Consider the following 11130-nt stretch of genomic DNA (forward strand, 5'->3'; position numbering starts at 1 on the left):
GTGGCGTTTGGTCTGGGCTGTTGACTCCAAACTGTGTGGCACTTTCTGGATGACCCAGAGTTCGGTAGAGGTGGGAAGGGAAGGAACAAAGGGAAAAACGGCCAGTGGCCACTGGCCAGAGAGGGAGCACCCCTGCCCTCCTCCTGGGGGCATCACAAGAGTTGGCACCAATCCCAAAGATGGTGCCCTTAGAAACAGAGCCTCCGTGGGGGGCTCCCTGCGCCCTGGGATGGCACCGGTCCAAGCTGGAAGAGACACTGCCCCATGGTCTCAACTCATAGTTGAATTTACAGGCTCAAAAAGGCTACAGTCCCCTCCTACGACTCACAGCGGGTTAGGGGCACAGCCAGGGGAGGGACTCATGTATCTCATCCCTTTGACTATTCCTACCCTCCCTGTGGTCAATGGGAGGCCCCAAATGGAGGCCAGAGATGGTGTCTGTGATCCCAGTATAAGCCACTGAATGGGGTCCAGTGGCAGCAGAGCTGCCACAATCTTGGCAAAGGTCATCCCAAGGAAAGGTCACAGTCCACCCACACTCCCGCCCAAGAGCCAGCTGGGCTAAGGACCTAGTCCACCCTGACAGTCAGAGAAGAAGAGGAGGCAGCAGGCAGGGACAGGCAGGGCAAGGACAGAGAGCAACCCAAGGGAGTGAGCATCAGAACCCCCCCTTCTTCACGGCAGCAGGCTCCTCTTTAGCCAGACAGGAGGCTGGTCAGCTCCTTGAAGGACCCTGAGCCACCTCTCGGACTCCAGGACCAGCCCTCCAGGGATCAGTACCCAAGCGCTCTCAACGTGAGGGCCAAGTTGGGCTGTTTTTACCCAAAGGGGCCATGTGCTCAGGTCCCTGGAGCTGCAGAGATGACGCTCTGGGTCCCGGAGTGTGCCTGGGAAGACTGACCTGGGCTTGTGGGGGTTGAGGACTCTGGATCCAGGGAGGGCCTGGCCTCCAGGTAAAATCCCAGGGCCTCTGGAACCCTGGGTCCCCGGCTTTCATCCTAAAAGTGCCTCATTCCCCAGAGCTGCAATCACTCCCCCTTCCAGACCTAACCACAAAGGCCTCCCATCTCAGCCTACCTCCCCCTCAGGCCTAGGCTCAGAGCCTGGCTGAGCTCCATTGATGCCGTTGGGGCCTGGCTCACACCCTTGCCTGCATCCCAGCTCCCACGGGTAATTGTCAAGGCTGGCGCTCCCCTTGATCCTTCGAAAGGCTGAGAATCAAGGAACCAATACAGCAGCCAAAGCCCAAAGGATCCTTCACCCAGCCAGGTGAGGGCCTGCAGGGAAAACAGGGGACATAAAGGGACCAGAGAGTTGCAAACACCAGAGACCCTGTGGTGGCTCCTGCAGAGACCCTGTTGGAGGCTCGGAGTCCCAGCCAAGAGCTCAATGGTCTTCGAAATCTGGATAGCCAGCCCCAGGAACCTTGGGTCCCTCGAGCCATCTCCTCCCCCTAGATCTTCTTCTTTTTTTTTTTTTTTTTTGACAGTCAAAGGATGCACCATTCTAACCCAGCCTCAGGCTGGCTTGACCTAAAGAGAGAATCCAACTCCCAGCCTCCACCCTCTGCCTTTGTGACCACAGAGCCTGGTTGGGCGCAGCAGTGCGCAGACCCTTCTACGTAAGGTTACTGTGGGCCAGGACCTCCAGGGGCAAAGGAGCTATCCTCTTGAACAGAAAGAGGCCCAGATGGAGAGCCCTTTGGGAGGGGAGGAGGTGAAACCCACACTTCTGCTCTTATGCCTTGCAACTGGCTCCCTCCTGATACTGGTGGGGCAGCCACCTCCCTGATCATTGGCACCCTCAGCCAGCCTCCAGTGGGGACCCAAGAGCCATTCCACACATGACTCTGAGAGAAAGACCACAGGGAATCTCTTGTCCATCTTAGAAGTCAGGTATGATCAGTTAAGCACCCAGGGAGGGACCTCAAGACTCCACAGCTCCACAAACAAGAGGGTGTGTCTGCGGAGGCCAGCCCCCCTCAGCTACTCCCCCATTCCCTTAGCTAGGCCTGATGGAAACGCAGCTTCACCCCAGCCTCTTCCCAAGAGTCTGCCCAAGCTGGACCCTTAGGCACACACCAGCAAGAGCTTCAGGCTGATGGAAGGCTGGAGGACCCCTGAATTCCCAATCTCTGATAGCATCAGAAATCCGAAGAACACTCTTTCATTCTGCAAAGTCTGGGCTTCAGCTCAAGTCCCCTTCCCAGGTCATGCCAAAGTCAGGCCTCCTCCCCTGCCTGGAGAGCTTCCTCCTGCCCTCCAGGCCCTCCTCCCAGCCTGCTTCCACAGGCATCCAGGCAGAATGGAGGCCTGGGCCTTGGTGTTGGACAGACAGGGACCAAAGCTTAGCTCACCACGAGGGCTACGGGCCCCAAGAAAAGTTACTTTGCCACCCTGAGCCTTCATTCCCTTGAGTAAAAGAGGAATGGGTGATATCTGCTTCCCAGGATGAGCACGATTCCCCTCCCTCTCTCCACAGTCCTCCGCCTCTGGGCTAGAAGGCTGGGTTCTTCCCAGAGTTCAGTCAATACCAACCATAGATCTAACAGGGCACTGGGGAGAAGATGGGGTGAGGAAGGGTCATCAGACCCATGACCTCTGACCCTCCCCCCCACCTGCCAATCCACGCAGCTCCTGTAGGAATCCAGTTCCCTGGCTCTTAGGTGTTGGGGTAGATTTAAAGAAAGGAGTCCTGCCTGCTTGCCAAAGAGCCTAAGTCCTGAAACAGGGATGCGGACACACAGTCTCCCATCCACTTCCTGCTCACTGTCCTCCCATTTGTTCCACTGGGGTCCTCCAATGGCAAAGGGGACAAGAGACGGCACCATCCCTTCCCGTCACCCACCTTTCCAGCACCTCCATCTTGGACCCTTTGCCTAGAAAGAGCAACCCAACTCTCCCCGGTCAAACTGCTTCCCCAAGCATCATTTTCAGAGGAGGGACACCTCTGCCTCGCTACAGAGAGCCTACGTGCTTGTGGCCATCCCTGCCTCCCACTGGCTTCCTACAGACACACACATCCTTGGAGCAGAGAACAGTCTGAATGAGGCTTTCCAGCTCCCAGAGACCCACACCAGGGAGCTTCCCTCAAACCTTTAGCCCACCAATCCTCCTGGATACCCCCAGATCCAGCTCCTGAGCCCTGGACCCACTGCTAAGCTCTCTCCCCTCCCTACTGCCCCCTCACCGCCCCCCCACACACACACACAGCCCAACAGTGCACTTCCAAACCAGAGTTTCCCCGATGATCACACTCAGGACCCTCCTCCCACCATCTTCAGGGGTGCAGGAATGCTGTGGCCTGCAGGGCCTGGAGAGGCAGAGCTGGGTACATCAGTCTACCCCTGCCAACCCCTGGCTCCCCCCTTGGCTGTTCATGTCCTCATCTCAGGCCCACGGGCTGCAGGTAGTGAGGAGGTGAATGGCAGAGCCCAGATATGGGTCAAGCTTGTCTCCAGGGCCAGGAGTCAGAGACATGTCCTGGGCTGCACACTTCCTCCAACTGTTAGCTGCAAGAATGCGAGCGCTCTCTCCATGAAGCCAACAGGGCTGGCGGGCTTGCGAGAGCAGAACTGCAATCCCTCCCAGCCTGGCCGCCCCATTGCTGAGGCAAAGGGAGGGCTGCTGCCTGGGAGAGCCGCGCCAATGGCAGATTCGGCAGGGCTTGTGTCCGCCCAAACGCCTTCCTCAGACCCCAGCCAGGACTTCAGTGCAAACCCCTCTCTCCTACCCACTTGGAGGGTCCCCAAGGGGTGTGGACCTTGGCAGGGGGAGAAAAGAGCTATCCCCTGAACAACCTCAGCACTGTCCACACCCTTCTCTGGATGTCAGAATGGGGGTGGTGGGGGTCACCTGGCCCCGAGGTCAGCGGAAGGAAAGATGGGCGGCCTCCCTGCACCCTGAGCTCTTCTTTCTCCTGAGTCTTCGTTCTATCCCCCAGCCCTACCCAAGGGGAGGGAGGGAATGCAGGCCACCACAGGTCTCAGTCAGACGGGGCAGAACCCAGCAAACGCCAGTCAGAGTTGGATTTTCAAAAAAAAAAAAAAAAAAAAAAAAAAAAAAACCACGGATCTGCAAGATCATACAACCCCCTATCCCCAAACCACGCAAGCCCCCTCCGCTCCCTTCTCTATCCTGACTCGGAATTACCGGCGCAGTTATCAAAGCTCACAAGGACGGGATCTGTAGGCGCCCAGACGCAGATGAGGGTGGGAAAGGCGGGGGGTGTCTCGGAAATGCCCAAAATGGGGTTGGAGAGGGCGGGAGAGAGAGAAAGGGAAGAGGTAGGCGTCCATGACGGCCTCGACATGTCCAAAGTCTCCCCGAGAGCAGCCAGCTTCCAACTTGTTTACTTGTCAGCGTGTTTTGCTGTTTCCAAAAGGAAATAGTTAAAGATCTCGGCTGGATCGCGAGCAGTCCCTGTCACCTTCCCTCCCGGCTACGCGCCGCCGCTGTCACTACCGCCGCCACGGCCGGGGATCGAACCTCGTCTACTTTATTCCACTTGAGCGTGGCCAAACTGTTGCTATTTAGTGGGGGGCAGAGAACCCGACTCGCACCCTCGCGATGAGCCCCGGCGGGTGGGGGCGGAGGCGGGAGCGGGAGCTGGGCCCCGCACGCCCTGGGCGGGCTGGGGTCCCCTCCGGGGAAAGGCCCCCACGCGGCTCGGGCTCCCGCCTGCTAGGGCCGGATCACCTGGACTACGCAGCCCGAGAGCATCTCCCGAGCCACAGCGAGCCTGACGCGCGCCGGGCGGGCGGCGGGCAGCGGCGAGCTGGGGCGGGCGGGCGGAGGGCCGGCTCCCGGCCGCGGGCAGGCGAGAGGGAGACGCGGAGCGAGAGGGGAGGCGGGCTGGGGAGCGGCCGCCCGACTTACATGGAAGTGATATTCCTTGAGATGTCCGTGATGTTGATGCTGGCGTTCCCATTGCTGTTCCCTGAATCCTGCCCTTCCAGGAGGGGGAAGAGGTTCCCATCGTCCGGCCGCCGGCAATTGATCTCAGTCTTGCTGCAGACACAATTTGCAGGGCAAGCCAGCACGGAGCCCACATAGTCCAGCCAGACGCTTCCCAGCAAGAAAATCCGCCAGAAACTACACTTGGCTGGGCAAAGAGAGACATCCATCTCCGATCGCGGCTTCTAAAAAAGAGGAGGAGGAGAGGAGAGGGGGGTGGGGTGGGGGGAGTGGGGAGAGCTGGGGGGGAAGGAAACAAAGACGGCGAGGGAGGGGGGAAGGGGGAGGGGGGGCCTCTGCCTTTGAAACGCCGTGCGATCAGATGCAAAATCCTTCAGCGTCTGAAACCATCGCGGCCGCCGCCGCCGCCGCCGCCGGGTGGGAGCCGCGGGGAGCGCCTAGTGGCGCGGTCTGCCTGGCATGGTGGCCGGCTCGGCGCTCGCCGGCTCGCCGGGTCCGGGGGCTCGAAAAGCGAGCCGCGCTCTCCTACTCCGAGACTTTGCAGGGTTGCCACAGACGGTGGGGAGGCAAAAAAGAAAAAGAAAAAAAAAAAAGGAAAAGGAAAAGGAAAATATGGTGCTAAAGTCACCAAGTCCCACCTACTGGGCAGAATTAAAACGGACACACCTGCAAAACACACACACACATACACAGTCACACATACACACACCCGGAGCCCAGGGGAAGGAGGAGGAGGAAGATGCAGTCGGAGCTGCAGCAGCCGCCGCGAATGGCTCGCCGCGCGCCTGCAGAAATGTACAAGTGCTCAGAGCCTTACGAAACGCACGGGTTATCGGAGCGTCTTCCTCGGCTCCCTCCCTCTCTCCCCCTCCCTCCTCCCCTCCCTCCTCGCGGCCTCCTCCCCCCGCCCCCCGCCCCGGCTGGGAGCGGCAGGAGAGCGGAATCTCCCCCCTCCCTCCCTCTCCCTCTCCCCCTCCCCTTCCCCACACCCCACTCTCTCCCCGCCCGTCCTCTCCCCTCCTCCCTCCCCACCCACCCACCCACTCGCCGGCTCGCGGCTCTCGCCCGCACCGCCACCCGCAGCCGCGCGGCCGCCCGCCCGCCCGCCAGCTCCACGCCTTGCGGCCAGGCGCCGGCTCGCCGCAGCCAAGGGGAAACCGAGACGGAAGGGAAAAAGTTGCAGTTGGGATTGAGAGGGTCTGGGCTGGGGAGGGGGAGTTGGCGAGCTGGCGGCGCGACGCCGAAAGGCGCTCTCCTTTCCACTTTTTGGCCCTCGCGCTGCCTGGTGTTTTGCTGCAATCCGGACCGCGAGAGGAAGTGAAATGGACGCGGCCGAGGTGACCAGGGAGTGCTCCCGAGCCTGGGTGGGGGACACGGGCTCGAAGGCGGCGACTGGGGGTGCGGGAGCGCACGGGAACCGCAGAGAGGCACCCGGAGCCAGGGACGGGGGCCGCGGACGCGCGGTCCTCCGTGTAAATGACACTCATTTCTGTAATCGAGAGTCCGGGAGCTGGGATCAGCTGGGAGGGGACTGCGGGGCAGGCCGGGTTGGTGCCCCCGCGCCCCCTGCGCCTTCTTGGCGGTGGGCTTTGCTTTCAGTGCCGGGCACGCAGGGAGCGGGGAAGGAAAGAACCAGCGCTGAAAGGGCTGCGCTGGGGAGCCGAGGTGGCCCCGGGCGAGCGGTGCTTGCGAGAGAGAAATGGCCAGGAAATTGAGATGCAAGGGGCATTTTTTGGCAAGCAGGCCAGCACCGTCAGAGGCCGGCTTCTTGGGATCGGCTCTCGGGTGTGCTGCTCTGGCTGCCCGGTGAGGGGGCGGGCGGGCTGCTTTCCCCCGGATTCGGGGGCGCAGAACCTCCCTCCTTCCCTCCCACACAAGCACCCCTTCCTGGTAGGGGCGCAAAGCAGGTGCAGGCTTCGACGCGAGCTCAGATCCCGTCGGGAGAAGAGAAGGGTCCCCGCTTTTTTGCCTTGGTAGGGTTTTGGTTTTCTTTTTTCTTTTTTTTTTTTTTTAATAAAACGTCAAAATGCCAAGTGTGAGCTGTTTGCTGAGAAAACCAGAGCATTCGCTGTCGGAAAGGAAAAGAAAGGGTTAGGGAAGTCCGAGCAGGCAGACACACTACGGCATTCACACGCAGAAGAAAGCAGGGCTCTCCTCCCCGATCTTGGATGAGGGCAGGCGAGGAAGCGAACACGCTGAATTCAACTGCATCCAGCATCTGAAAGGCTTCTCCCCCGCCCCCCTATGGATTCCGATGCAGGTCATGCAACTTGCAGGCAAGATGGGGGAAGGGGTATGCCGGTGCCACCCGCCCACCCCAGGCGCAACCACAGACAGACCAGGCGCCTGTGAGTGCCACTGTCGCTGTGAGTAAACTTGGAAGGAAAAAAAAAAGGGAAAGAAAGGAACATGTCTATAAAAGGCAGTTTTCCCGACTTTCCCTTACGTTCTCTGCCTTCCCCCGGCCTCGGGGAGATTTTTACCCCCTTGTTGCCATTGTGGCCTGGTCGCCAGACTGGCATTTTGCCCTCCCACCAGCAGGAGGGGACAGAGAGTGGAGACCTCCTTCGTCTGGCAAACCAGTTCCTACTGGCCCCAGGCCAACCCCTGATACCCTTGGTCCACTGGGAACCCCCCTGCCCTTAAAGTGGCCCTCTGAGAGTGGCCCGGGGAATACCTACTTGAGAGCCTGGGAAACTGAGGCAGAGTCAAAGGTTGGTCTCTCAACAGGAGGTGGCAGGTGGCAGCAGAGACCTACAGAGAACCTTTCTCAGACCACTCCAGCAAAAGGCAGGGAATGCCAAATGGATTGGGCCCAGCACTTCTCCAGCCTAGAACTAAAATAGTTGTATCCAGATGATGCCCAGCCCACTTTTGCGGGAGAGAGAGAAACGATTTTTAACATTTCCAGCCGAGAAGGGGAGCGGTAAGTCAGAACAAATAAAAAACTTCAAAAACCCCTTTGGAGATGATAAAAATGCACAGGTGAGGCAAGGGGGGCCTAATAGGACAAGAAGCCTTTCATCCTAACAGTAAAACGGGATTAAGATGGGATGTTACATTTATGCTGGAGCTCTGGGCCTGAGCAGGAAGTGGCAGCTTAAGAGGAGGGAGGCCCTTTTCAAAGCAGATCCTAGACTAGGAATGGAGAGAACAGAGTTCTAGTTCCAACTGACCGTAGGCAAATCACGGAAGCCTCTGGGCCTCAGCTCTCACATCTGTAGGATGACTAGGTTGGACTTCACTCTCCAAAGTTAGGCCCTCCGACCAGCAGCATCCACATCACCTGGAGGCTTGTTCGTCTGCAGCATCCCAGGCCCCACCCCAGACCTACTAAACCAGAATATCTGTTTTAACAAGCTCCCCGGGTGATTCATAAGCACAGTGCAGTTTGAGAAGGACTAAGATGACTCCCAAAGTCCCTTCCAGCTTGAACATTCTCCGATTCTATACAGACATGGGCTGGAGAGACTTAGAAAAGAAATGGAACCCATAGTGTGGATTCTCAGAATATTATTCAGTGGGGGGTAGGGGGAGGAAGCAGGTGAGTCAGGTCCTGACTCTCGAAGTTTCACTACAAGCTCAAAAGTGGGCTCACCCCGCCCAGAAAAATAGACTCTTGCTTCAATACTTCTTAACCCCAGAGATAGGCCAGATTTGGTGGAGGAAGCAGGAGAAATTGCCCATTGTACACGCCCTCCTTTTGGTCAGTAGGGGTCCAGAGCATTTGGGGTGTCTTGTCTCCTTGGTAAGAATGTCCTGATTGACAAGGAATAATGCCTGACACATAATGGTTCCCCCTCTGTGGCTATCACTGGTCCTAGAGAAATCAGGACCCAGCTCAGCATCCTGCCAACGCTGTTATCCCTCCCAGGTCTTGCTGCCAGCTGCAGTCTAAGAAATGAAGAAACTTAGCAATGTAGCCCCTGCTCACCAGTCAGAGGCAGGAGTGGCCAAAGTGCTTTAAACAGAAACGAAAGCTTTAGAAACCCTTTACAGCTGAGCTTTACCACCTTCTGGTACCAAGGGTTCAGAGAAGGTGAGAACCCAAGATTTGGATATGGTCCCCATCAGACAGGCCGGAGTGGAGGCTGCCTCCCAGAGCACAGTGGTCCAACCTTCCCGACACCCACAGAAACTGAACACATCTCATCCCAAAGGCATGTTCCAGCCATGTGAGCACCTGAGATTTCTCCTTGACTGTTTAGAAGGTAGCCCCAAAGCCAGAATTCCTTGCCATCTAGGCATGGAGGAAGGAAGTGGAGGCTCAGGAGCATATAAACGTAAGCAGCTGACCCGGGAGCCATCGTCCCAGCACCTTCCCCACTTCAGACCTCTGCGGGCCTCCTGGTTACAGGTCTGCCTTTCTAACACAGCCGCATTGGCTTTTCCAATGACGCCACACTCCTAAGGAGTAGCCATGTTACGGGGGTGCAGGCCAGACCCCAGGCACTTGGGATTCACCCACCGTGCTCTACTGCTATGGTGTCAGCCGCAGTCCAGGAGCTGTGCTGCCCAACGTTCTAGTCTGAGCAGAAATGAGAACTTCGGCCCCAACTCTGAGCTGCGGAAGGAACTGTGGTACTGAAGACAACCCAGGGAGTAAAGAGGAGACAAAGGGAAAACTGTACCCCAAAGAACTTGCTGTTGCAAAGAGCTATTGGAGCTGTCAGACTTGGACTTGGCTGAGAGAAGCCTGTTTGCTGGGTGGCCTGAACTCAAGATGTCAGGGGGAAAGTCACGGCTAGTGGCTGGGAACATGTATCCAGAAGACCAGGAGCCAAGGAAGGAGGGGTTACAACTCCCTCCTTGGCTCCTGGATAGGGAAAGCCCATCTATAAAAAGGGACAGTCGAGACCAAGGTGTCAAAGGGAGCAGGAAGATCTAAGGACAGGAGGTCCAACTCAGGAGCCCGACTCGAGTCCCAAGGTCTTGGGCATGCACCTGCCAGGAGGTTGGAGCTACCCGCCAGAGGGGACAGAGCCCCTTGCCTCTAACTCCCGTCCATTACAGATTTTCAGAGGGATACCTAGATTCTCCTGTGCCGCCCTGGTGGGAGTGTCTGGAGGGAGCCTGGGGGTCCTCACCAGTGATGCCGCCCAGGTGATCCTCGACTTATTCTGCTTACCCTGGATGATAGATTCACAGAATCTCTGGGCTGGAAAGGACTCTCAAGCCCAAAGACCTGCAACCCCGCTTGATGCACAAATCCCCTCAGTGTTATCCCCAAGTGCCCAGTCTGTCCCTGCTTGAACACCTTCAGGGACAGGAGGCTCATACCACCCCAGGCTTCCCAATCTGTCCGCAACCAGCTTTATTCCTTGGACAGCCTTCTGTTGGAAATATGAAACCAATGTCCTTTAAACAGCCATCCTTCGTACTAATACTACTACCTAGAACCCCAGGGAAAAGTCTAGTCTCTTCTCTACAAGCCAGTCAGGAGGCTGCCCACCTCTCATTTCTTCTCTGAGCAAAGTATCCTCAGTTCCCTCCCTCTGCTTCCAAAGCCCAGTTTTCTAATCCTTCCCCACTATGGTCATTGGTAATACATTCAGGATTGTCAATGGCCCCTGTAAAGTATGGCTCCAAATCAGGCAGGCTGCAGGGGCTGTGACCTCGGGTACAAGAGAGTAGGCAACTCTAAAGGGACTAAACATGGTTTTATGTAATATACCCATGGAGATGAATTCGCCACCCAATAGTGTTTGAACCTGGGCAAGGCACTTAATCCTCCTTGCCTCAGTTTCCCCATCTGCAAAATAGGGGTTCAACGGGGCCTAATTCACCAGCCTGTTGTGAGATAACATAGTGAGGCACCTTGAACAGTGCCTGATACACAGTAAGCATTCTGTGTGTGTTAACTCTATTATTCCACTTTTGAGGTACACAGAAGGCTTTACGGCTTCGGCTGGGAAGCCCTGGGACCAGTTATCCAGCAACAGCCAAACACGCTGTCACCCTAAAGCTCATCCCCCACACACAGGAAGCAGCACCCCCTAGCAAATTACTGCGTGGGGCTCAGCTGTTGGGGCACACTCATGGATGTTCTCAGCTGCACTTCCAGACCCTGGAGTCGCCAGCAGCCAGGAAAGGTCCCAGGCCTGGGTGCCTGGGGAACAAGACGCTGGGCGCTGAGAAGCAACCCCACGGGACCTCCCTGGTTCTCTTGCCAGCTTCTTGCTCCTTTGAGGATGGGGGCAGCTAGCTTCCGTCT

General features: G+C 57.5%; 1 protein-coding gene across 4 annotated transcripts in view; it reads right to left on the bottom strand.

The window, feature by feature from the left end:
* The window catches only part of NTRK3 (neurotrophic receptor tyrosine kinase 3), a 367569-nt gene extending 362418 nt beyond the window's left edge, over positions 1-5151 (bottom strand). For all 4 annotated transcript variants that reach the window (XM_040642769.1, XM_040642772.1, XM_040642771.1 and 1 more), the window contains exon 1: positions 4878-5151. In XM_040642769.1, the coding sequence (XP_040498703.1) occupies positions 4878-5125 (248 nt within the window). In that variant the 5' untranslated portion in view covers positions 5126-5151. The remainder of the gene's footprint in view (positions 1-4877) is intronic.
* Between the last annotated feature and the right edge of the window lie 5979 nt (positions 5152-11130).

Source organism: Ursus maritimus, unplaced genomic scaffold, assembly GCF_017311325.1.
Source record: "Ursus maritimus isolate PB19 unplaced genomic scaffold, ASM1731132v1 scaffold_27, whole genome shotgun sequence".
NCBI lineage: Eukaryota > Metazoa > Chordata > Mammalia > Carnivora > Ursidae > Ursus > Ursus maritimus.